General features: G+C 43.2%; 3 protein-coding genes across 7 annotated transcripts; 1 reads left to right on the top strand and 2 right to left on the bottom strand.

Annotated features, from left to right (window-relative positions):
- LOC147267638 (glutathione hydrolase 7-like) lies at nucleotides 1-4093 on the bottom strand. Of its 4 annotated transcripts, none has more exons than XM_086200622.1 (15): nucleotides 3957-4093; nucleotides 3443-3651; nucleotides 3223-3374; nucleotides 3019-3136; nucleotides 2652-2719; nucleotides 2492-2565; nucleotides 2201-2382; nucleotides 2030-2117; nucleotides 1832-1962; nucleotides 1645-1733; nucleotides 883-1029; nucleotides 662-779; nucleotides 455-589; nucleotides 284-362; nucleotides 1-223 (listed from the first exon to the last, which is right to left on the bottom strand). In XM_086200622.1, the coding sequence occupies exons 1-15, from the start codon at nucleotides 4048-4050 to the stop codon at nucleotides 75-77; spliced, it is 1833 nt and encodes a 610-aa protein (XP_086056748.1). In that variant the 5' UTR covers nucleotides 4051-4093; the 3' UTR covers nucleotides 1-74. The 4 variants fall into 4 exon arrangements, with proteins under 4 accessions (XP_086056748.1, XP_086056749.1, XP_086056751.1 ...); XM_086200623.1 differs by having other exon boundaries at nucleotides 1-208; XM_086200625.1 differs by having other exon boundaries at nucleotides 662-719.
- A 1452-nt stretch (nucleotides 4094-5545) lies between these two features.
- LOC147267637 (uncharacterized) lies at nucleotides 5546-7606 on the bottom strand. Its single transcript, XM_086200621.1, has 4 exons — nucleotides 7467-7606; nucleotides 6606-6805; nucleotides 6303-6402; nucleotides 5546-6126 (listed from the first exon to the last, which is right to left on the bottom strand). The coding sequence occupies exons 2-4, from the start codon at nucleotides 6715-6717 to the stop codon at nucleotides 5871-5873; spliced, it is 468 nt and encodes a 155-aa protein (XP_086056747.1). The 5' UTR covers nucleotides 6718-6805; nucleotides 7467-7606; the 3' UTR covers nucleotides 5546-5870.
- A 4460-nt stretch (nucleotides 7607-12066) lies between these two features.
- Nucleotides 12067-23412, top strand: snai1a (snail family zinc finger 1a). Of its 2 annotated transcripts, XR_015112266.1 has the most exons (5): nucleotides 12067-12337; nucleotides 12824-13342; nucleotides 13998-14222; nucleotides 18913-18985; nucleotides 23353-23412. XR_015112266.1 is itself a non-coding variant. In XM_086200620.1 (4 exons), the coding sequence occupies exons 1-3, from the start codon at nucleotides 12262-12264 to the stop codon at nucleotides 14180-14182; spliced, it is 780 nt and encodes a 259-aa protein (XP_086056746.1). In that variant the 5' UTR covers nucleotides 12067-12261; the 3' UTR covers nucleotides 14183-14222; nucleotides 14441-15786. The 2 variants fall into 2 exon arrangements, 1 of the variants encoding a protein (XP_086056746.1); XM_086200620.1 differs by lacking the exons at nucleotides 18913-18985; nucleotides 23353-23412 and adding an exon at nucleotides 14441-15786.
- The last annotated feature ends 1164 nt before the right edge of the window (nucleotides 23413-24576 follow it).

The raw sequence follows: 24576 nt of genomic DNA, 5'->3' as shown, positions 1-24576 counted from the left end.
TACAACAGTTTATTCAGACGTTGTCGTCCTACAACGGTGTTTCATCGACGATGTGAATTTAAAATTTAAATTCATTAAAGCGTCTGAGGTACAGCTATGGCCTTGATGGTGTCTTTGTTCCTCATAATCCCACGAACAACTGCCTCAGTCTTCACCTTCTGACCTCTGTGGTCATGCAAGAATGACACACTTTCCTCACCACTGTCAGCTGATGATGGTGAAACTGATAATTACTAATAGAAATGAGTAGACCAGATAAGAGCAAAGGTCAGCAAATACTTACATTCTTCTGGAGGTCTGTCTTTTTGATGTTTTGTCGTCGTTGTTCTCTCTTTATTGTCCGACAGTACGCTTATCAACACCTAATAATGACATGTTTAGTATGATAGTATCCGCTGAATTAAAAACAAAACAAAAAAACAATACACCACTTAAACTGCTTGGTGAAACAGACCTGACTTATCGTGTTCAAGCTGTGTGTGTTTGAGCCACACAGGGCCATGTAGATTCCACATCCATGCGATGCCGGCACCACGACCGTTGGCACAAGCGATAACCGAGGCCTCCTTCCAGGCTGGATTCTGTTTCTCTAGAGTAAAAAAGTACTCAGATAATTAAAATAGTACTATATCTTAGTTGGTTTGATTTAATGATGAAGCACCTGGCTGCTTGGGAGTTGCCCTCGGGTTTTATTGGGCCAGGAGAAGTCAAGGATGAGGCTGTTCAAAATAATGCCAGAGCGAGTTATGATCCCACTGCCAAAGGGCCCACTCAGAGAACTACAAGATCACAAGGACAAAAGATAAGATAACACAAAGTCATCATGGCCAGCAGCGCACACACACACACACACACACACACACATCATTACGAGCTGCCCACCTAGCCACTGACACCATGAGGTCATCAGGGCCCATGACCACTACTTGCCCATGCATCATCCCCATCTGCAGGCCATAGATAGTACTGTGCTCCTCTGGTGGAGACGCGCGGGAGGAATTGATACTCTGGAGAAGCTCGTCATCGCCCCTACAGATGACCAATAGAAAATTAAAATACTACCGATCAAAACAATGAAAGGCATGTAAACTCTAAATCTCAGTTGAAAAGAGCTGAAAGAATTAACAGTTAAAAGACCTTTTATTTTCATTCCAATTAAATATTGCTGAAAACTTTTAAAGCAGTTCCTTCTAAGCATTTCCAACATTTTAAAATATTAAATGGACAAATTAACTGAAGAGGTCAACAACTAGCAATTCTTTTCTTAATCGATAAATCTGCATATTATTTTCACAATCAATTGATGAAATATTGCTATAATATTTGTTTCTAAAGGATTTGTTTTAAAAATCACTAAATCCTAATACTTCAAGCACTGAACAGGCTAATGTCTGCTTGATAAAAACACTGAAATTAAATTATTATTATTGAAATAATTGGAAATAACTTTTCTTTCAAATGAAAGGGCTGCAGCTGTAGTTGAGAGCTGCAATCAATAGGAAAACAATCATGAGCACAATCTAAAGTCAGACACACTTGGGTTTTTTTTTCCCCAGATGGCAATGAACAGCAGGCCCAAACATGGACCATGCTGGGGCCAGCTACTACTACTACTGAGGCATAGGTGTCCCAGATACGGTGTACCTTAGTAAGCCTGAGAGCAGCGCCGTCGTCGAGGAATTATATTCAGGATCATCCAAGCCACTATTCACAGTGAAAGCTGCTTTTAGAGCCTTTATAGAGGAGGGAAAAAAGATGTGTAAAAACCATTCAACCAGGCCATAAAATACAGACTTCAGACAGACATCATTTAAGCTTTGCTGTCCATTACCTCAGTGATGAGGTGGTGTCTTTGTTTTCCTGTGCTATTTTTCTCTTTGTGGTGGAAGCGCTCTAAAAGTTTGAGAGCTACTACTAGATCTGCACCAGCAGACGGAGGAGGAGGAACTTGAACGATAAAATCTAAGACAGAAGTAACGACACAGATAAAGATCCATACTTTTTTTCTGAGAATTTAGAACGTCTTTACCATTGTACAGCCCTTCAACTGGATGTCCTGCATCAATACTGTAATTGCTGATGTCCTCTCTGCTCAGGACCCCACCGTTGGCTCGCACCTGTGTGTAAAACACTCGATCTCTGAGATTGGGAATGTCACACTGTAATGTTTGTACTGAAACAGATGTTTAATGTCATTCACCTCATCCTCTACTTCTACTGACAAGTTTCCATCGTAGAAGTCTGATGGGTCATCTTCCAGGACTCTAGCCAGACCTGGCATCCTCAGCAATGAACCAGGATGCAAAGCACTGCCATCAGGGAAGAACGTGGCTCTGAAATGCTGCAAAAGCTGCTCGCCTTTTACTTTTGATATTGCGTCGGCTGTAAAGAATGACATATGATTCACCTTTGTGTGTATTGTCGTCATATGACATCAACAGGTTATATAAAGAGGGCAAGTGAACAACTGGTCAGATGAGGTTTGACTCACCAAGACTCTGAGATACATTGAAACCCTCTTTGGCTACAGTAGCTACTCGGCCAACCACCTCCCTCCAGGATAAACTGTTGTGAATTTGTGGTAGAAACATGTCTGACTTCAAAATGTAAGAAAAATAGACTGAAAATGAAAGAATTTGAGTCATGTTTACCTTCCATAGAGTGTATGAGCAAGGTGTAATCCCCTGAGCATTCCTGGCACTCCCACTAGCAGACCTGCCTAAACATTTGAGTTGAGATTAAAGGAACATGCCAACCAGTTTTCCTCCCCTTGGCCAGAGAAGTAGAGGGATACCCTCATCTTCCCGGTGTGACCTTAACAAGAATTGAGCTTCTAGTTAGCTTAGCCCAATGAATTATTGATGTTACAAAGTGTATTATAGCCTTGTCAAATGACATCAATACAGTTTTTCCCCCAAAACTGCATGAATTCTTATAAAGGCAGACAAGCCTGTTTCCCAAAAGGTCAACGTGTTCCTCTAAAGACCTCTGATATATGACACTGCAATTTTATGTTACCTTTAGTTCTGAGCCATTTTGCAGCATTCCCTCATTGAGTCTTTTAGGTGCAGTTCCCTGAAAATTTATTAACTTTGTTTCATTTTTATGGATGTCATGAACCAGCATCACGCCTCCTCTGTGTAAAAAAAGAAAGCATAAATGAGGAGTCAGTCAAACTTTAGCATTTATGTTACAGCGAGTGTATTCAAAAAAGTCACTTACCCACCAATACCAGACACATGTGGATGCACAACACCCAAACACAGCGTGGCAGCGATGGCTGCATCCACACTGGAGCCCTGATCACGGAGAACTTTCTGGCCAAGTGCTGTGCAGTGTTCATGATCTGACACCAACATGCCTTTCTTGATGACCTGAAGTTGATGAGGACCAATGATGCAGCAGTAGATATGTGTATGTACAGATATATGGCAGGACATACCACACTGTCCCTGAGGTAGATGTGCAGGATCAAAGCAATGGTCACTCCCATGGTAAAGGTGATGGATATGGCATACAAGTAGTGGAGCTTGTCCTCCCAGTAGCGGGCCTCGTCTGCCTCTTTGAGTTTGAAATGGCTTTGATCACCCACATTTGCACAGCCAGGGGCCACCTCTTTCAGAGGTGTCTCTTTCGGGAGTCGGCCAAGATCTGTGGCAGCAGCAGGGGACAAGATTGAAACGTTTCGTTTACAAAACACATCTCAGTGGACTGGTTTGATTGGTTGACGTCAGCCCACTTTCCTGTTATTGTCAATTGTCTCTTTGGCATGCAATCAGGTGTAAATTGTGTAAAAAAACACCTGTTGTATTGCAAATTAGAAACACGGCAGGTGTAAATCAGTGGCAGAAAGAAAAGGGAAAAAAAACACACACTGCATGTAGTACATGTGTGCTGAGCCAAGATTGTACTACAGCTTCATCCATACTTATTATTTAAGTCACATTTGCACTTACCTTGTGACAAGCCATCAGGCAGCTGAGATGAACCAAAACTTTTGTAACTGAATAATGTCAGCTGGTTAAGTTTTGTTTCAGGAGACGTCTCCATTCTCAATACCTACCATCAAACTAAGGAGATGACAAGCATCTTCATGGACTTCCCCCACATGCAAAACAGCTTTTGGACCACAGCAGGTGCAATTACTTGCCAACCAATGAGGGCTCAAAATTTGCAGTGGGGGAAGTTCTCTGTTTTCTTGCCACTAAAAGTTATAGTTGCTAAAGCAGGCAAGATCAGGAGTCACGAGGACAAAAACTGAATGCAGAAAGACAAAGAATTAAAAACATTTTTGAAATCACGCGTTTCAGATACACACATCGTTGCTTCACCTGTGTCTGGAACTCAGAAAACAGAGAACACTCGGGATCTTGTTGAGATGCCAGCCAAGTGAGGTCCAAAAATGTGTCAGGTTTGCACAGAAAAGCAGATTTCAAACTAATGTCAAAAATTCCATTAAGACCACATTTTCGTATTTAATCTAGTGATTTCTATCCAGAAAGACTGATTGCTCTCTATGTGACAAGCCAATGTTGAAAGATGTTCAATTTCTGTTGCATCACATCGTTTAAGATTCATCAGAATTCAAATTTTGTTTTTTTTTAAAAACCGACAATGTTCCGCACTATATCTCCAATATGCCATGACATCAAAATGTATTGTTATTCTTTCATGAATGTTAAACAGGTTTTTTTTTTAAATCAAGACTTTGCAGCACCACTATATTTAAACATTTTGATGTCAGTTGTAGATGAATAAAAAAAAGTGCCTGTTCAGGACGTGCTGCAAATGCACTATACTGCTATAGATTAAAAAATCCTCAGTAGATTTATATATATATATATATGTAAATATTTTTTAATTTATTCATATATATTTTAAAAATGTATATATTTGTGTGTGTGTGTGTGTGTGTCTTTATTTGTTTCCTTTTTTTTTATTTCAGCACATGGAGGGCATTTTGATCAGTTATTTTTTTGATGAAATTTCCTAATATGGAGTTTACTGTAAGAGACATCAGGATCATTTGTACCCAAAGCACTGGGGAAGAGTTTGGCATAATACCTCTAAGCAAAGACTGATCTATTTCAACGCATAGTTCCTTTAGGGGGGCGGCATGGTGGTGCAGTGGTTAGCACTGTCGCCTCACAGCAAGAAGGTTCTGGGTTCGAGCCCTGGCTCTAGCACAGGATCTTTCTGTGTGGAGTCTCCGTGTTCTCCCTGTTCCTGTGTGGGTTCTCTCTGGTACTCCAGCTTCCTCCCACAGTCCAAAGACATCAAGAGGGGACGAGGCTGATTGCTACTCTAAATTGACCGTAGGTGTGACTGTGAGTGTGAATGGTTGTCTGTCTCTATGTGTTGGCCCTGTGATGGACTGCTGACCTGTCCAGGGTGAACCCTGCCTCTCGCCTTAAGGCTGCTGGGATCGGCTCCAGCCCCCATGACCCTTAGCAGAAATAAGTGGTAGAAAATGGATGGATGGAAGGATGGTTCTTTCAGAAGGAAGAATACTGGCAAGAGGATCATAGAATCACAGCACAAGCAGCAGATTTGGTATTTTTAATGATGTATAAAAGGTTTTGTACCAAAAATGCACAGGTAAAACCATCAGGACACATATGATAGGAATTTGTTTCAAACTGTTTAAGGACACATTCTGCATAGGCTTGGTGCAATTACCAAAAACACAAAAAAAACAACAACAGTATCTCATTTCATGAGGTCACGAGGTTTGTGATGTAGCTGCCAATCAACTGGTAACAATTGTCAAGTGTTGTCTGGGTTACATCAAGACTGAATCTGCAGAAGACATGTCAGAACAAAGGAGAGGTCTGAGAGTGTTTCATGATGTGAGAGAATTTTCGGGAGCTTCAGTGGCTTATGCTGCGATGCCCTGGCTGTTGGAGGTGAAAGGTCGGATGTACCACTCCTTGGCGGGTGCGGTTCTGACGCTCAATGGCGTTACGGGACGTGTAGTGACGGTTTGTCCACAACTTTGCTTTTTGGATGCAGGTGACCTGCGTGACCTCCTCCAGAGCTTTAGGCTGAGAAACAAGGGCAGAAATTGTTTGACTGTTGTTGGTAGTTCTGCTGCTGCTCGGACCTGCGATGTCTGGATCAACCGCCCTGGACAAAACAAGAAGAACAGACACATTCAGGTGATGATCAATTAACTTGCATTAATGTGGAGTTCCAGGAACAGTGAAAAAAGGTTGAAATACATATAAAGAACAATCAAACTTGTTTGACCTGCACGTTAAAGTCAATATGAATAAAAAATCATTTGATTTCCTCTCTGTTACCTGGTATCAGGGTCCAGTTTTGGAACAGTTTCTGCATTAAGAGCAAAGTATGAAGGCTGGGTGGGCTCCTCCGCAGTCTTGAGCTCTGCTGAATCTGCCTCTGAGGACACACAGGTGGAGAGCTCCTTGTACAATCATGATAATCAGCTTAATTATTTAGATTGAATGAGGTTCATGTTTTTTTCCTTGAAATCAGATATGCATAAATCCCAAATCTGTCTATTTCAGGTAAGAACATTGTTACATACTGTTGTGGAATCTATTTTATTTTTTTAATGAATCTATTGTTGCTACATGACTCACCTTGATGACTGACTACCAGCCAGCCTTCTTCCAACACTTCTCCAGACTTGAGCTGATCATCGGGGCTCTCCTCTTCTCCCCCAAAGAGCAGACGTGTGATCGTTCGGAACATGCCGACTCCCCCTGAGGTGCTGCTGAGGCTCTTATTTCCCTCCCCGTCAGTGTTCAGCAGGGAACTCAGCTGGGTCCAAGGGCTTCAGCTGATGAAGACACACAGCTGTTACTTACATGTTCCTACAGCATCAGCGCTCACACACACAAATCCCTCATTGGCTGTTAGGAAGTGGGTAACCCTTCAAGACCCCTCTTGCATTATTATTTTTCAAAAGTCCAATAACATTGGGTCAGCTGACTGGGATGTCCAATCAAAAACTGTGCAGTGCAGTGATTTCCAAAATGCCCACTCCCCCAGAATGTCATTGTTTGGGTCCATCTGTTTCTAGATACATGGAGGAGGGGCTGCTTTATCAAACATGGGCTGGTCTGCCCTGTACTGTGGAGGGGGGGCAGCTCCCTGTGCGACCACTGCACAATAATGACTAAATTACTATCAGTGCACAATAACTGTCATATTTTTTTTATAATGAGGTCATATTTTACCGTTTGTTTTTAAATGAAGGGAGAAAAAAACACGATTGCAGGCTCAAAGATCTTATTGGATCAAACCTATCAGACTGACCAATCAGTGTCTCAATCTTCTCCTTGTTCGTTCTAATACATTATTTCTTTTGTCCACAGCTGAAATCTACGCTAAGGTCATCCAGCAGTCAGCAAGTGCCTTCAAAATCACCGTTAACTTTGAAAAAGCAAATAGAAAAACGGACTACATTATGGTCTGCTGACCATCTGTCATTGTCTTACCTGCTACTGACGCCTCTCGCGTTGACTCCAGGTCATTAGGTTGCTTTAAAAAATAAATGATAAACTTTACAATTACTAAACGATTCTCTAAAAGCCTATGGCATTCAGCAAGACTGTTGTTTCAATATTTCAAATTCAACCGTTCGCAAAAAGCACAAGCCCCGCCCCCGCCCACTGGGAGCGAACCTCCAATCGGCGTCCGCAGTTTTGTTTCACAGTCGTCAAAGATGAAACACTGGTGTCAAGATGTATCCCATCACACCTCATGTTGGGCTCCGGCTGCTTTGTTAAACGTGGGATATTTATACTAAAAGAAAACAACAATAGTGGCACGGTGGTGCAGTGATCAGCACTGTCGCCTCATTGCAAGAAGGTGCTGGGTTCGAGTCCCTGCTCGGACACAGGATCTTTCTGTGTGGAGTCTCCATGTTCTCCCCGTACCTGCTTGGGTTGTCTCTGGTGCTCCAGCTTCTTCCGACAGCTCAAAGACATCAGTCTGATTGATTAGTGTGAATGGTTGTTGGTCTATGTATGTAATTATAATAAAAACCAATAAGTGGAAGAAAATGGATGGATGGAAGAAAACAATTGTGTCAAAAGAATAAACATTTCTAGCAACATAAAATCTATTTACAGCGCATTATTTGCAAATACCTGATGTGCAGACACATGGTGTGTGTGTGTATATATATATATATATACACTATATTGCCAAAAGTATTTGCTCACCCATCCAAATGATCAGAATCAGGTGTTCCAATCACTTCCATGGCCACAGGTGTATAAAATGAAGCACCAAGGCATGCAGACTGTCTTTAAAAACATTTGTGAAAGAATGGGTCGCTCTCAGGAGCTCAGTGAATTCCAGCATGGAACACTGATAGGATGCCACCTGTGCAACAAATCCAGTCGTGAAATTTCCTCGCTACTAAATATTCCATAGTCAACTGTCAGCTGTATTATAAGGAAATGGAAGTGTTTGGGAACGACAGCAACTCAGCCACGAAGTGGTAGGCCACGTAAACTGACGGAGTGGGCTCAGCGGATGATGAAGCGCATAGTGTGAAGAGGTCGCCAACTTTCTGCAGAGTCAATCACTACAGACCTCCAAACTTCATGTGGCCTTCAGATTAGCTCAACAACAGTGCGCAGAGAGCTTCATGGAATGGGTTTCCATGGTCGAGCAGCTGCATCCAAGCCATACATCACCAGGTGCAATGCAAAGCGTCGGGTGCAGTGGTGTAAAGCACGCCGCCACTGGACTCTAGAACAGTGGCAGCTGGCCCCTTCGTTTTCCAACATGACTGTGCACCAGTGCACAAAGCAAGGTCCATAAAGACGTGGATGGCAGAGTCTGGTGTGGATGAACTTGACTGGCCTGCACAGAGTCCTGACCTCAACCCGATAGAACACCTTTGGGATGAATTAGAGCCGAGAGTCAGAGCCAGGCCTTCTCGGCCAACATCAGTGTGTGACCTCACAAATGCGCTTCTGGAAGAATGGTCAAAAATCCCCATAAACACACTCCTAAACCTTGTGGACAGCCTTCCCAGAAGAATTGAAGCTGTTCTAGCTGCAAAGGGTGGACCCACGTCATATTGATTAGGAATGGGATGTCACTAAAGCTCATATGTGAGTCAAGGCAGGTGAGCGAATACTTTTGGCAATATCTTGTGTGTGTATATATATATATATATATATATATATATATATATATATATATATATATGTGTGTGTGTGTGTGTACAGCATATACATATGTGTACAGCATATATATATATGTGTACAGCATATATATATGTGTACAGCATATATATATATATGTGTACAGCATATATATATATATATATATATATATATGTGTACAGCATATATATATATATATATATATATATATATATATATATGTACAGCATGTATAAAATAAAGTGAGAGAACTAAGTTTTGATTCTTATGAGGTTCAAAAGAATGAAATGATGCCAACTCCTTGATGTGTCTTGTGTGTTGTCCAGATGTTTATCGGGCTAAGCAGGACTGAGAGGAAACCTGAGGACAAAACGAGACTGTTGTGATATCAGGAAATGTAATTTTATCCCTCTGACTGTGATAACTGTATTTCCTGTTGCAATGCAGAGTTAGAGACCATGAAAGGGACCAAAATCCTATTTTTCAGCCTCACAGTGAGTTTATGTCAAGATCGGCCATTATGGACCTTGTAAGTGTAAAAGTGTAAAACCTTTGCTGGAACAGAGAAGTAAAATGACACATGTTGATTGTTGTTGATAGAAAAAATGCTGGGAGACTTCCTGTCATAAACTGAACACTATTTTTTTTAAACTTTAATTATCGTTTGCAAAGATTACGAATTAGCAATTATATCAAAGTCTTGTACTTTGCAAAATAGTATAGCTTCAGAATTTCACAAAAAAAGGACATATCTAGTAATGTAAGAACATAAACAATGCCAGGGGGAATATGAGTTAACAAGAGAATGTCAAAATGTTTACAGATATTCAAGATTTTGATTGCCTTTTGATTGAGAGAGAATTTAATTGAATCAAAGTACTGCTTGACTTCAGTGTGAAAGGCGATGAAAAAAGGTTTTCTATGAGTGAATCTACATTTATGAATGTGAAATTAGCCAGAAGAATCATAAGATTGATAATAAATGTTTCATTTGGCTTGGACTTATTACTGTTAACGTCATATAGACCAAGCAGCGCATCCTTCCAAAACAACTTAAAATCTTTTTCAATATTGTTAACCACATAATCACAGATTTCAATCCAAAAGCCTTGGACAATGGGGCAGTGCCAAAATAAATGAGTAACTGTTTCGACCTTTACAGAACCAAAAGTGCATTTCACAACAATGTCTTTTTTGAACCTTTTGACAATGTGTTCATTTGAGGGGTAAAACCTATGAATGACTTTAAACCAACTTTCTCTAACTTTATTGGTCAACAGATATCGTTTGTTGGGTAAAAGCCAGACCTTTTTCCAGTCGATGTGATCCACGTATTTATTCCAGTATGACATCACATATGGAACTGTAATGGCGTCCTTTTTAAACAGGGATCTAATGAGTTTATTGTTCTTGCCATGGTTGCAGGACAAGAACTGACACTATTATATTATAGGACACTATTACCAAGAGGACGGAGTGGACAAATATCCTTTTGTCTCCACCTGGTGGTCACTTGAGATTCACTGATGACAAACGTAAATCTTCACACACGTGCGCACATGCACACACGCTCACACACGCACACACACGTGCGCACATACACACACGCTCACACACGCGCACACACACACACACACACACACACACACACACACACACAAACGTGTGTGTGGTGTGAGTACAGGCCCAGTGTAAGTGGTGTCCTATTTTCTCTTAAAATAGACAGAGTTGCTCACCAAAAGGAAAGATCGATCGTCTCCGTGACCTGGTCCAAAGCAGATGTGTCCAAATGTTCACATATATCACAGATATAATTAAGAGTCCAGTATGCAATTTACAATTGAACTAAATACAGTATACATTATACTATTCCTGTAGGCTTTAATGGTTTCTTTTATTTCTTTACAGCCTGTATTTCTGTTTTTGCCTTCATGCAATGACGTTTGCTACTGCGCTTGTATAGTAGCCTACTGGAGGCTGCACGATCCCTTCATCTAATCCTTCCTTCTGATAGAATATTTTCAGACTGATTTTTTTATTGTCATCAGTTATGTTTACTTTATCTTAAAAATTGTACAAATGTTTTTTTTTAAGTTTTCCTAAGCAGAACAAACTACTGACAGTCAAACGGACGGTCTTGAATCCAGTTTAGATCGATCCCCTGACTGATTGGAAAGCTCTGGAATGATCTGATAAGGTGATGTTTAATTTCTATTTGTTTCCATGAGATGGTGCAGTTACTCTGCTGAAGTTTGACTCTTGACGCTTTGACAACCCGTCTGTGGGTTTAAGTGAGACTTCTGTTTACAATCATGAAGCGCGTATCGGTAGCAACTCCACTAAAGAAGTGCAGACAAATGTTAAATCTATCAAATATTTCAGAAGACGTCACGCACCCTAGTCGTCAATACATTAAAAAAAACTCGCACAGATAAAGTTTTGTTTGTTTTAATTTTTGCTTTGTTTGGTTCCCGTTATTTATCTCAATTCGTTAGGATCCATAATGGCCTAAATTATACAGTGATGATTTTAAACTGAACTTGGTTGCAGCCGCCATGAAGGCCATGCGTACCATCACTAGCCTTGAATAAAAGTTGTTTTGAGAGTGAAAAACAGTTCCCCTCCGTGCAGTTGGTAGCTCTCCTGGACCGTGCAGTGCTTTGGTGTGTTATTTTAACGTCTGATTATAACTGATGACGTTAACATCGACCCATCATTCCCGCAGTCCCTTGAGCCCGCTGTGTTCACACAGTACGAGGTTGGTGTTTTGGTGCTGTGAGGTGTCTAGTATGAAGGCTTCTTCCAGCGAGGCAGAGCAGGGATCTGTGAGTTCGGGAGGTGGGGAGGTGGGGAGGGCCCTCGGGGCGAGCACACCCCTATCGCCTGTGTCAGAGTATTTCAGAACAGAGGCCAGCATTTAGTCATTCTGCATGAAGGCTGCACACTCATTTTCTGCCGAAGTTCACACATACTTGTGGACTAAAGGAGCGTATTTTTTTTAGGATTTCCAACGATTCGAGGACCAAGATTTGATTTACTTTGTTCCAGAGACCGTGCGCCGTGACCATCGGATACTTTTACGCACGGAGATTTAACGTTCACCAGGAAAATGCCTCGGTCTTTCTTGGTCAAAAAGTACTTCGCCAAACAAAAGCCAAACTATAGTGAACTGGAATGCCAGAATGGTGAGTTATGAATTTGTTTTTGTTCACTGTTTGAATGATCAAAGTTTTCCTTCTAAGTGCGCAAAGTAGAGTGCATTCTCGAGTGTGGTATCTACATATGTAAAAGTATGGTTTGTTTGTGCGTTTTTGACTGCTTCAACTACAAATCCAGTTACTCCCCGATCATGTCGGGGCCCGTTACATGCACTTTCCTCCCTTACTGCAAGCAGACAGAGCTCCATTCATGTTACCAGCCCTTGTGAATACGTGGGAGGAAACGGCCGATGAAACCATACTTAGACTCCTGCTTTAAGCTCAATACATGTTTTTTAAAAAAAAAAACTATAACCAAAAAAAAAAATTCACAGAGATTAGGAGTAATGATGATATTAATTAAATGTCAAATCTTGAATTTGTTGTTCTTGTCTACATTATTTTGAACTTGAAGAGTTGCTTCTTTGATGGACTGTTGGTGTTATTTGTGAATCAATCCCTCTTCTTCTTCAGACACTTCACTGGAAAGTTATCCGCTGGCTGAGCTCTCATCTGGGCATGACACGTCTACTGCCACCTGCTTCACTACGGGCCTGGTGTGGGACCTAAGTGTCCTGCCTGCTCTCTACCTGCCAACCTCCCAAACAGAGCCCTCTGCCACCCCTGGCCCCCTGGACCTCAGCTCCCCATCCAGCCTCAGTAGCAGCGCCAGCAGTAGTGGAGAGGAGGACGAAGGGCGCACCTCAGATCCCCCCAGCCCTGAGCCCGTCCACACATATGCCCCTCGTCAGCGGATGAAATGCACAGGCATCATGGCCCATGTCAGTCCTCCAGAGGAGGAGGAGGAGAGGGAGGCCCCTGTAACAGCAACCAGACCTGCATTTCCCTGCAAACACTGCCCCAAAGAGTACACCAGCCTGGGGGCTCTGAAGATGCACATCCGCTCACACACCCTTCCCTGTGTGTGCACCACCTGTGGAAAGGCCTTCTCCAGGCCATGGCTGCTGCGCGGCCACATCCGCACACACACAGGTGAGAGATACTCTTCTTCCTGAAACATTTTGACTCTGTTGAGTCAAAACCAATTCATGCACAAAATGTAAATCTACTTCTGAGTGTGTGATTTTGAATCACCATGGTCTTTTAGGCTGTGTCATGAGGGAGCAGGATATCCATAACAATCAGTCTGATGAGCTCAATACTTGATCAGCAGACATGATCACATAGGGAAGCCCACTGTAGACTCTGTGCTCATTGATTACTCATTGTGTTTAATGCACTAACAACAATGGCTCGCCGGCTAATTATCTTATCAAAGCCTCCGAGGAAGACAACTGAAAAGGGACACAGCGGTGACAAAGGGCTGAATGAATGCCTGAAGGCTGTCTGCTATCACTGAGCACTTAGTACCTCAAGCAGCTTGTTAGCACGCTAATCTCATTTGGCTTTGATTGAATCATGCTAATTCAGTCAGGTGTGACACTACCAGCCTTCCACGTGTTGGTTCCTGTTTGTGTATGTGTGTGTGTGAGTGAGCGAGTGAGAGAGAGAGAGAGAGACAGAGACAGAGATATGTGTTAACAGAAGGCTCTTGTGGACCGTCTGAGGATCATTATGAGCATCACCTGCTCCCTAAAGGGAGTATCTGTAAGGTCATGTGACAACACATCTCTTGTTTCTTGTACAGGTGAGCGTCCCTTCTCCTGCCCCCACTGCAACCGTGCCTTTGCTGACCGCTCCAACCTGCGAGCTCATCTGCAAACCCATGCCGAGGTGAAGAAGTACCAGTGTGGTGTCTGCTCTCGCACCTTCAGCCGCATGTCATTGCTGCAGAAACACAGCTCCTCAGGATGCTGCTCTGCCTCAGCATGAGAAACCACAGAGACACAGAGGGACACACTTAGAGCTCAAGGTAGTGGTGGGCTCGTAGCAACAGTTGTGGGGGGGGGGGGGTCTTCACCAGCCCGGCTGGCCTGTTGATGATCTGTAAGGCCTCAAAAAGCATGAAATGGCCCGCTTTAAGAGACCTGGAGAGAATCAAGCCTCATTATGGATCTGAATTTTTACAAGCCTTTAACCCCTCTGCTCTAAGACAAAACAGCTGAAGAACACATTATTTTTCCCCTCTAGTTTGAAGTCTTGAGGCTGCTGGACCAAATCTGAGCTGTCACTCACTTGATATCAGCCTCTTTGTTGCAATTGTGCCCATTCCAAAGAACAAAGATGTAGTGAACTCATTGAGGTGAGAGGTGTTCTTTCCTGTCTCCGTCCTGGTGCCGGCCAGCTCAGGATCATGGCCTACACACAGCTGCTGAGAGGTAGGGGTGCGTGGGTGGAATAAATCTCTCAGCGTGCCTCTAAACACACACACACACACACACACACACTCACACTCATACACACAAAAGCAAATGCACACACAGCTGTCCCTGGTACTGTGGTGTAGATAGACGAGGTGCTAACAGGTGCTACAGTCATGACCTTCACTGGATGATAGCAGGTGACTTCCACTGCCCTTGGTTTGCTAAGGAAAAAAGAGGAAGCATGTCATCACAAAAGGAGGGCATCAGTTAGTCGTTTTTCAACAGCAGGGATCATCTTAAGCCTCTATTTTGACTACATCCAAACCTTCTCTGTAATCTGATGAGTTTTGGAGATAGGAAACGATGTTCCCTCTTTTGTTGTTCCAAAGAAGCTTCACTTTGCAGTGCAACTGCAATGCGGATGGCAATGCCAGCCGTGCACTCAACGTTACCACAGTGTTAATAATACCTGCTAAAGCCATATTTTGTACGTGAACCAAGTTTGTGCCTAGAAATTGTTTTCTCTTTAAAACCAAAAAAATGTGCCTTTTCTAACCTCAGTAAGTATTTGTGGCTTTAAGAAAAGAAGGATTGCAGTATTCAAAGAAATTAGAACCAAAAGGCTGGGACCAAACATTTTTAAAGTTTACACCATGAAAGTATAGTTGCTGAATATGTGATCGGAACTCTGTAAATGGACAGTTCAAAGATGCATTTTTAACTTTCCTACACAGTTATGGCAGTGTTTTACAGTGCAATGTGCAGATGATGTGTTATTTCAATTTTGTATCATGCTTGTGTGTTCACTTCTATTTCTTGTATGCCATAACTCATGAGTTTTCATTCAATAAAGTAATTTATGTTTATAAAAACTTGATTATTTTGCCATCCATAAGTTAAAAGCGGGCAGTTTTATCAGCTCTGTGATGAGATGCGGAAATGAAAGCAGTCAGTTATGACAGGGCTGCTTGATCATTAACTCTCTCCACATTTTAGCTGTGAACTCACTATTGTTCTGAACGTGAACTGCAGGTGAACACACTTGCGTGATGGATAGGAACAACACCTGCTTCCAGTTTTCCACCTGCCGTCTACTTCTTGCTGACGCTGTGCAAACACGGCTGCGTGTGTGAATGTGTGCTTCAAAAGACAAGTTCTGTTTTTAATCAAAGACTTCATTCAAATGTGCTCACTACAGACCTTGAAATGATATTAAAGGGGAATTCTAGAGAGCTACATTCATGATTGCAGTGTGTGTATATTTTTTCCTCCTTTGGGAGAGTATAACGTTCTCCTCGTTCTTAGCCTAGACGGTGAGTCAGACTCTGCCAGACTGGAGCTTTAGGTTCCCATGGCTCCTCTGCTCTCAGTTAGTAAGTCAGGCCACTAGTCAGCCACTTAGTCGGTGTGCGTGGGCAGAGGCCGAGCCAGGCCAGCACAGTGAGGTAAACTGTTCCACGGCAGCTTCTTATTCCCTCCTGAGTCAGGGAAATATATGTGCTTGCTCCCCGCCAGCACGACCACTGCAGCAGCCTCGCACACAAGACTGATACGCCAAGCAGGTCCAATTGGAACTGCTGATTATGACCACTTTGGCTATTGTGGTCTTATGTCCTCTCTCGGACAATGTTGGATAAAACAGCTATTAAATCTCAGCTGTTGGTGGTTACTGCAGGATTGTTTGCATGATGTCAGCTGGTTACATGTCCTGAGGAGGGGGTGTTAGCCACACTAACAAACTTGACTTTTCTCTCAAGTTTTCTGGTGATGTTTGTTTTTTAAGTACTGAAGGAAAACACAGGATGCAATATTTTTTATGTTATACTATACAGAGCCTTGTTTTGCCTTCCTCTGGTCTTCCCAGGTCATTGTTACCACAGTGGCTCTGGAGCTTTATTTAGCCAGTTTCAATGTAAATATCTGAAATCTTTGCTGCATCACATGTTACTGTACTTATTTCTACCTTTTTATAGAGAAATGGAAACACAATATGCTCCTTTCTCAATGCTTGAAGAGAGTGGAGGCCCGGGATGTGAAATGTGAGAGCGTTTTCCTGCTGTGTGCTTTACAGCGCCAGAGCACTCACTGTAATTTACCAAAAGTGGCTGCTATTTATGCCATAAAGCATGTGTTTAACATTCCTGAACCCCACCGTGTTTGTGTATTCCTCGCTCTCTTGCTCTCTCGCTCTCTCGCTCGCTCTCACTCTGCTCTCTCTCTGCATGCTTCTATGGCTGTATTTCTATTTGTGTATGTGTGTGTGTGTGTGTGTGTGTGTGTGTGTGTGTGTGTGTGTGTGTGTGTGTGTGTGTCCCACAGTGCAGCAAACCCTTTCCCTCTTCACAGAAGGATCATCTCTCCCCCTCTGAGACATCCCAACAGGAAGTGGGAGTTTACACTGGCCTGCTTTACCCAAAAAAGCAGCCTGGGCTGAAGAGCTGTAGAGATCTTGTGCTGTTCCTGCTGCTGCACCATGTTCCCCTCCACCCCCACCCCATCAGCTGTTGGGATAGCCAAGATTTGGGCCGGAGTTGGGTGGCCTGGAACTAAAGAGTAGCCTTCAGTGTAGCAGCAGCAGCAGCAGCAGCAACAGCAGCAACAGCAGTGAGGACTCACAGCCTGGGTGAAAGGAAGGAGCTTTCAACCTCTCGTAAACAGGACTCATCTTGCGCTCATGAGACCTGGAGAAAGCGTTTTCCCAGAAAAGGCCTGCAGACAAATTTGCCTTCCAATGAATCATAGCATAGATACTGACCATGTCTTATACACTTGTGACTATCACCTGAATTTCACTGACTCGTTACGGTCACCTGATCATACACTGAGGACCTGCATCACCTAGGGAATTGGGATGCGTAAAATACAACCTCAACAGTGTGAAAAGGCAATTTTACATTGAAATGGAAATAGGACCTTCCTCATGCTTCATGCAACAGCTTTGATTGCACAAGCTATCCTAAGCTGTACTTCCCAAGAGCCTCTCACCTCATGTATTACTCCCCTTGTCTCCTCCACGATGATTATCACCTCTCAGTGTCTGTCACTTCTCTCACCAGGTCTTCATTACTCTAATTTTACAGTGCTAATAAGTCTACTCTTGGTGGGACTATAGTGCTTCAGAGATCTGCTATATTTGTGTTCACATGCTAAAGTTCAGGTTGCTGATTTAAATGTCAGAATGCAGAACTAATTTCTATCTGCTGCGCTGCAAACAGGACGGACACTCAAGGGCAGCATCTGGTAAATAAGAAGGCCAACAGCAGTAATATCACAAGTATGCTTAATGGTGGACTTGATCAGGCCGTGGAGTTGCCCCAAGGCAGCGGTTGGATGGGTTAGGGGATGGGGGTAGGGATGCATATTAAAGAGTAATGAATCACACACTCAGTCACAGGGTCGTCGGCTATGAATGTGCTCTCTGTTGGTTTTCCTGGAGCCTGGAGTTTACTAACTGATGACGCAGGCTGGACTTGATCAGAGACATGTGTTGCTGCAGATTTGATGCCAGTGAGAAGCATAGCAAGGGAACGGAAAAGGGGGAGAGGTAGAAGGATGGATGGCGCCTGCTTTCCCTCTGTGTCGTTCTGAGCATTGCCTCACACTGAGAAGAGAGGGAGGGAGAACATAAACCTCTAGCCTGCATGGGACAGGAAAAAAAAATCTCTGAGAGTATCTTGACCCTGATTTCTTAACCATCATTACTCCCAAATTCTTGTGTGGCATCTAAGGAGCAGCAGCCAAAATGTCCCACATATGAAGTGACTCTTCTTAACCAAACAAGACAAGAGAGACATGGAAATATCATTAGTGCTACAGGTCATAAATCAAAGAAATGCAAAAACTGACACTTGGCTTGATGGTGGCACTAGAACAGTGGTGCCCCAACATTTTTCCCTCAAGGGCTCAAAACTGAAACTTAATGGTGAGCTGAGTACAAAAAAAACAAATGCCTTTTGTCTTTGTGCTTCTGTCTCTTCCTCTCCATTTTGTCTTACTTCGGTGGTTCCAAAATGAGATTCTGCACTAAGAGTCACTCTAATCAAGTTATGAAAAATAGATAAATGAATAAATATAAGGTATTTACAGGCATTCTGAAGACATTTTACCACACAAAAGAAAAAACAGGGATTAGGCAATAATTTTCTAATCTGGCGGGCCACGCTGAACATTGTGGAGGCCCCTCTTCGGGCAGCTCTCCATTAGATGGAATTACTTGGAGACTTATTTCAGTTTGGACAAGAGTTTATTCAACTTGACATTACAAGTAACATTATCTGTTTGTCACCATGAACATTTCAGCATATTTTCCCAGACGAGGTGCAAGAGGACGTTGATCTGTTGCTGCAGGCCCTGACAGAGTCCTATGACAGAGGTAATGTAGATTTCTGCTCACCTGTCAGAACATGTCACTGTGTGTCAACAGCAACAGGCTATGTCACAGATTGTCTCACCATTTGTTCCCTGATTTTCAAGGTTTTGGATTTAACTTAAAGAGCTGCGTGAAAGGAAGAACAACCTACTCGAGCAAGCCAAGTCATGCTTTAACTAAATGTGTCACACACATATGACTGACAGGAAGTGGATTGTTAATCAAGTCATAACCCCAGCCATTTCTCATGAACCTCTCAGAGTGTGCAGCTACACCTGCTGCATATTTGCAGTTTGGTATGTCACTGCTCAGTCTTAGGTGTCAAGTGCTTCCCATTTGTTCCATTGTAGATCAAAGAAAGTTAAGACTTGAGGCACAGCTCCATGGGAACAGATGCTCGGCATCAAGACACTGCAACAGATAGTAAACACCAACAATATGCTTGATGAGCACACTTGCCCGTACAGCAGCTGTCATTTTATCATCTATTACTTCGCGCTGTCAAACTGGCTCCAACATCTTCTGATACAAACATACACATAGGTTATCACAGCGATAAACACTGAGAAGTGTTCTCTCTGTGTGGGAGGCTAAGGCAACAGCTGGTTAAGATGAAAAACACCCGGCTCTCCCACAGATACCCCACAGGCCGTCCCTGTCATGGTGACACACCGGCCGCTGCTGATCCCCCAGTCTTGGAGGCTCCAGACATAGAGGAGAGCGGTCTATTCATCACACGTCCAGCTTTCAAACAATTCCAACCAAACAGAGCCAGTTGATTCTGCACAGTTGGCTCTTAAACAATAGGCACACACACATACACAGGAGAGTAAGCAAAGCACTCGCGCAACCCTGAATCCACACAGTCCCGCACATGTTGAAGCCATTATCCTGTTGCTTGTTAAGTCATTACTCTATAGCTTGTTATTTTCTCAAGCAAGAGAAAGCAATCTATCCACAAAGGAGTGCTGAGAGATTTGCCACCCGACTGAGCCTTGGGATATGGGAAGTTACCCTGAAATTTGAGGAATGTGGTGAGGCTTGAAACCTAAGGAACAGAAAAAAAAAAAAAAAAAAAACTTCTGGAACAGCAAAGCTTCTTTCCTTTAGTTTCCAGGTTGTAGATGAAGCCAAGAGTGTATGTCCACTGGGAGGGTGTATAATAGACATTACTGATGACAGTGCAGAAAAGTTTCAGTCCACCAATGGGACATAGAGGATTTCACATAGTCCGGGAGCTTTGACATATTCACGGTGGATCTCAGACATCTGGTTTCCATTTCCCTCCTCTCCCAAGACAGTGAGTGCTGGCAGCAGAGCTTTTCAATGAAATCGTCTATGTGACTTCCTGTGCTATCAGTTTAGCGTACAAGTGTGCACCACAAAGCAATGCTCAACACATATGCAGTTATGAAAATTGTTGCACTGCTTTCCTCCAGGTTTTTTTTTTCTCTCAGCTGCCCCATCACACCCCCACCCCCACCCCTTCCACAGCCTTGACGCCGCACCCTCCGGGTTTATAAGCAGGAACACAATTTTCACAACATCCTCCCCACTCTGCTCCACACTAGAAGGACCTGTGAGCAGCTACACTCTCACCACACTGCTAATGAGTGACACATGCCCCCTACCTCCACCGTTGACACCTAAGATCAAAGCTCTGGTTTAGACCTCCTCATCCTGGGCACAATCCCCCATCAACCCCCTCTTTTACACCCACACGATACATCTGAGGGCACCCAAATGGCGAGGCACCTGTGCTTTCAATGTTTAACACAAGCAGAGATGCGGCTGCCTGCTTTCACAGGATCAATATCAGGCGACAACACAATGTGTATTCCAGCTGTGCATGATCAGAGATCAGATAACATCAACCAGAGCGGTTGCATGACAATGTGAAGGACATGATTTAGACATATTGTGGGTGGATAGATTAAAGGAGGAAATGGGATTATGGAAACCTGATTGTAACAGTCTGGATCAACACTGAATCTCTCACCTAAATATTCCTGCAGCCGTTTTAATTAAATCAATTGGCTCCCTCATCTCAAGCTGAAACATAGTCCCGAACAGTTTCCATACTGCTGAAGGGCGTTGAGAACAGAGTGGGTAGACAGGAGAGGGAGGGGGGCTAGCCAGGGCAAAGGCAGGAAATCCCAGTGCAGCATGAACTATTTTTCTCCATAGTTCCACCAGAACAGCTCTTTGTACCAGTCCCCCACCCCCTCTATCGGGCCTCTGTCTCTGATAACCATCCACTGCTGTTCTACGAGACATCATTACCGCCACCACCACCACGAGAAAAACAATCCAAACCTCTGTCACACACACACACACACACACACACACACACACACACACACACACACACACACACACACACACACATATGCACAGTTCACTTGTGGGCCATTACTCAGCAGTGCTGGGGGTTGTGGAGTGTGGATCAAAAGCTTGGGGTTCCCCTCCATCTCAGTCCAGAGTCCCAGTGCGGTTAGGCCTTAGACAGAGAGGCACCTTATTTTACACAGAGCCCCTAAATGCCAAAAACACACAACGCTCTAAAAGTGCACGTGCTTCCTTTCCAGAATGAAATCGAGGCTCTCTTCTATCTCTTTCCCCGACTTCTTGTCAAACATTCTTTGGCAATTATTCTCAATCCCCTCACAGTATCACTTGATCATTGAGGATGCACATGCTCTTCATGTGATTCCAATGAGGAGCTCAATTCTGTACGGGACTCTTATTTCACAGTGACACACATTCCATTTCATTAAGACTGGATGGTTCCAGGAATGAGAGAAATTCAGGTCAGTGACACTCCTGAAGCAGCAGCAAAAGCAAATATCAGTGTTTGACTCCCTGCCACAACACGACCCCACCGAATGTGTGTTTCCATATTGCAACATCAAACCAAAACACTGCTGATTTGTTGCAGAGCAGGAACTGGGCCTGTGATTGACTTGGATTTATTTTATGCACCAGTGAGACCCCATGCAAAGTTTGAGATTGGGAGGCCTCCAAAATATCCCACAGCCAGACATTTTTCCCAAGACTTACTCATGGCCATACAGGAGGCAAGTGTGAGTATGGTGGGTGGGAGCAAGCAAAGCACCTTGCAACAGCTGGTCCGAATTATCGGTGGGGTTGGGGTAGTGGGCTCGAGGAGGTGGAGAGGAGGTGGGGAGACTCCTGGCGCCAGCGTCGGGCCAGCAGGTCAGGGAGGATGACGATTACCAAAATACTAGCAGGCAGTCATAGCCCTGGAGAGAGGGGGTGTTCCTGGCTCACACCCTCACTGCTACAGGATGGGCAGGCAAGTGGACAAGCATGCGTGTGTGTGTGTGTGCGTGCGTGCGTGTGTGTGTGTGTGTGTGTGTGTGTGTGTGTGTGTGTGTGTGTGTGTGTGTGTGTGTGTGTGTGTGAGAGAGAGAGAGAGAGAGAGGGACGCTCCTACTTCCACTTCCTATGAGATAGCCCTTCCTGTCATTGAGAAACAGAGAGAATAACCATTTCCATCAGTGTTTGGTCAAATAAATACAACAGGACGATTATTAACTGGGTTTTATAAGATGATACTGACTTATAACATGTGTTTGTCCTCTTACAAAATATGTTCCTTCCTCTTTTACTTGTATCATAAAACCAGCTGCACTAAGATTCCTTTGTTGTTACAGACCGAATTAACCACATGTGGGGGCTTTGGAGTTTTTTTGCCCGAGCAGTGGAGGGCGCTGTTGTCTGGTCTTCCAGTGACTCATGTATCTTTTCTGGTCTGTGGGCAAGCTGGCCTGCATAGGGTGGAGTTATGGGTGGATTTGACAGGAGGTGAAGAAAAAAGATTCTTAAAGGAGCCAAACACCATCAGTGCTTCATTCAACAGTCAGCTTCAAACAAATTCATTAACACTGAATTGAAATATATGATTACAAATACACAGATGAGCATGCAAACAAGAGGGGATTTACTATATCTGACCATTCAAACAATATTGAATATTTCCTTTTTTGCCTGTTCAGGTTACATGTAGAAAAGACAGATTCTGTCAGCCTACAATGTAACTGACCCAGATGCAAACATAAAGACTGAAGCAATTAATCAATATTGTAGAATAAATACCATCATGCGACGATAAAATCAACAATGTCTGTGTTTTGTATGTTATTTAACAGTCCTGTCTGATGTCACTTACTTTGTTTATCTTGAGTTTAAAATTATTTGTGTTTATTCACTGTGAAAGAGTTACCAGGTGTGTTTCTTGACCAGCACTGATGCAAGAATTACAAACCTGTCATCTCACCCCTCAGGACGGTATTTCTGACCTTCCTCCTGATGATATCAACTCAACTCACTTCCTCCCATTCAAACAGACCTACTGGCCGGCCTGGTGTTGCTCACAATCCAAGGCAGCTCAGAGGGGCAGGACCTCTGATCCTCCGATCCTGCAGGAGTCATTGAGGGACTTCACCTGGAACAGTAAATGTGAAGTTCAGCAAAGTTAGACAGAGTTATTGTCTAACAGCCATGAAGATCTGTAGCAAATTCTTTCATCAAGCAGATGTGGATGTTTCACTGAGTAAACCAAAATGTTGATGAGTACACACATCGGCAGTATTACTCCTCTACAAACTCTTAATATGTAGAGGAAATTATCCGTCTCATACTCTTCATGGCATTTCATGCAAAACAAAACCTCTTGGTGGCACTAAAGGACAAGAATAGAACAGAGAGCCTCATCCTCCCAAAGCATTACTGCAGCATCTCCATCCTCTGGCAGTAAAAGTTATTACAACAACTGCCAACATGCTTAAATTATAGGTACCAACAAAACCTGCTCTGTCATTACTGTTTCAATTGTAAGAGTGTATAACAGTTTTAGTTCATTTTGATAATTTTTTGAGGAGTTTTAGTTCATACACACTTGCTCCATATGCATTTATCTTTTTATTGATGAGATGACATTTCAATACTAACAGTCATCAAAGGCCTGAGGGAGGGCTGAGACATCATTTAAATAAAAGGTTAAAAACAAATTATGACGCACATTTTTCTCTGCTTGAATTTCCATTTCATCAAAACAACTCCGAGGGTGTTTTATGGTTCAATTTCATTGTTTTGAGTGTGACACAACCCTGGCCCAATGAATTATTTCGCAATCTGAATTGCCAGATCAGAAATCTACACTCATCTTGGCACATGGCAAACATGAAGAAACTTGGCTGGATTTACTTGGAAGCGATGAGCTCATTGAGCGCTGTGGGAACTAGTTTGGCGAGTGCTTGAATGTACAAGACGTTCACCAAAACAGCTTGAATATGTGCACTAAATTGCAAAGTTTTGAAAATATATGACATATGACTAATAATGTGGTGGTGCAGTGGTCAGCACTGTCGCCTCACAGCAAGAAGGTCCCGGGTTCGAGCCCCGGGTCAGGCACAGGATCTTTCTGTGTGGAGTCTCCATGTTCTCCCTGTTCCTGTGTGGGTTCTCTCTGGTACTCCAGCTTCCTCCCACAGTCCAAAGACATCAAGAAGGGACAAGGCTGATTGATACTCTAAATTGACTGTAGGTGTGACTGTAAGTGTGAATGGTTG

This window comes from Aulostomus chinensis, chromosome 3, assembly GCF_037954235.1.
Source record: "Aulostomus chinensis isolate RoL2024-O1b breed Wild chromosome 3, RoL_Achi_v1.0, whole genome shotgun sequence".
NCBI classification, from domain to species: Eukaryota; Metazoa; Chordata; class Actinopteri; order Syngnathiformes; family Aulostomidae; genus Aulostomus; species Aulostomus chinensis.
This window is presented reverse-complemented; position numbering and strand designations above follow the sequence as displayed.

Coding starts and splice junctions, on each gene's coding strand:
- LOC147267637 (XM_086200621.1), bottom strand. CDS start 6,717: ATGTTCCGAACGATCACACGTCTGCTCTTTGGGGGAGAAGAGGAGAGC. Junction 6,403..6,605: donor GCTGGTAGTCAGTCATCAAG/GTGAGTCATGTA, acceptor GTGTGTCCTCAG/AGGCAGATTCAGCAGAGCTC. Junction 6,127..6,302: donor AAACTGGACCCTGATACCAG/GTAACAGAGAGG, acceptor TGTTTTGTCCAG/GGCGGTTGATCCAGACATCG.
- LOC147267638 (XM_086200622.1), bottom strand. CDS start 4,050: ATGGAGACGTCTCCTGAAACAAAACTTAACCAGCTGACATTATTCAGT. Junction 2,720..3,018: donor AAAATGGCTCAGAACTAAAG/GTAACATAAAAT, acceptor TCAAATGTTTAG/GCAGGTCTGCTAGTGGGAGT. Junction 363..454: donor GCTTGAACACGATAAGTCAG/GTCTGTTTCACC, acceptor TGTCATTATTAG/GTGTTGATAAGCGTACTGTC.
- snai1a (XM_086200620.1), top strand. CDS start 12,262: ATGCCTCGGTCTTTCTTGGTCAAAAAGTACTTCGCCAAACAAAAGCCA. Junction 12,338..12,823: donor TGAACTGGAATGCCAGAATG/GTGAGTTATGAA, acceptor CTTCTTCTTCAG/ACACTTCACTGGAAAGTTAT. Junction 13,343..13,997: donor CCACATCCGCACACACACAG/GTGAGAGATACT, acceptor TTTCTTGTACAG/GTGAGCGTCCCTTCTCCTGC.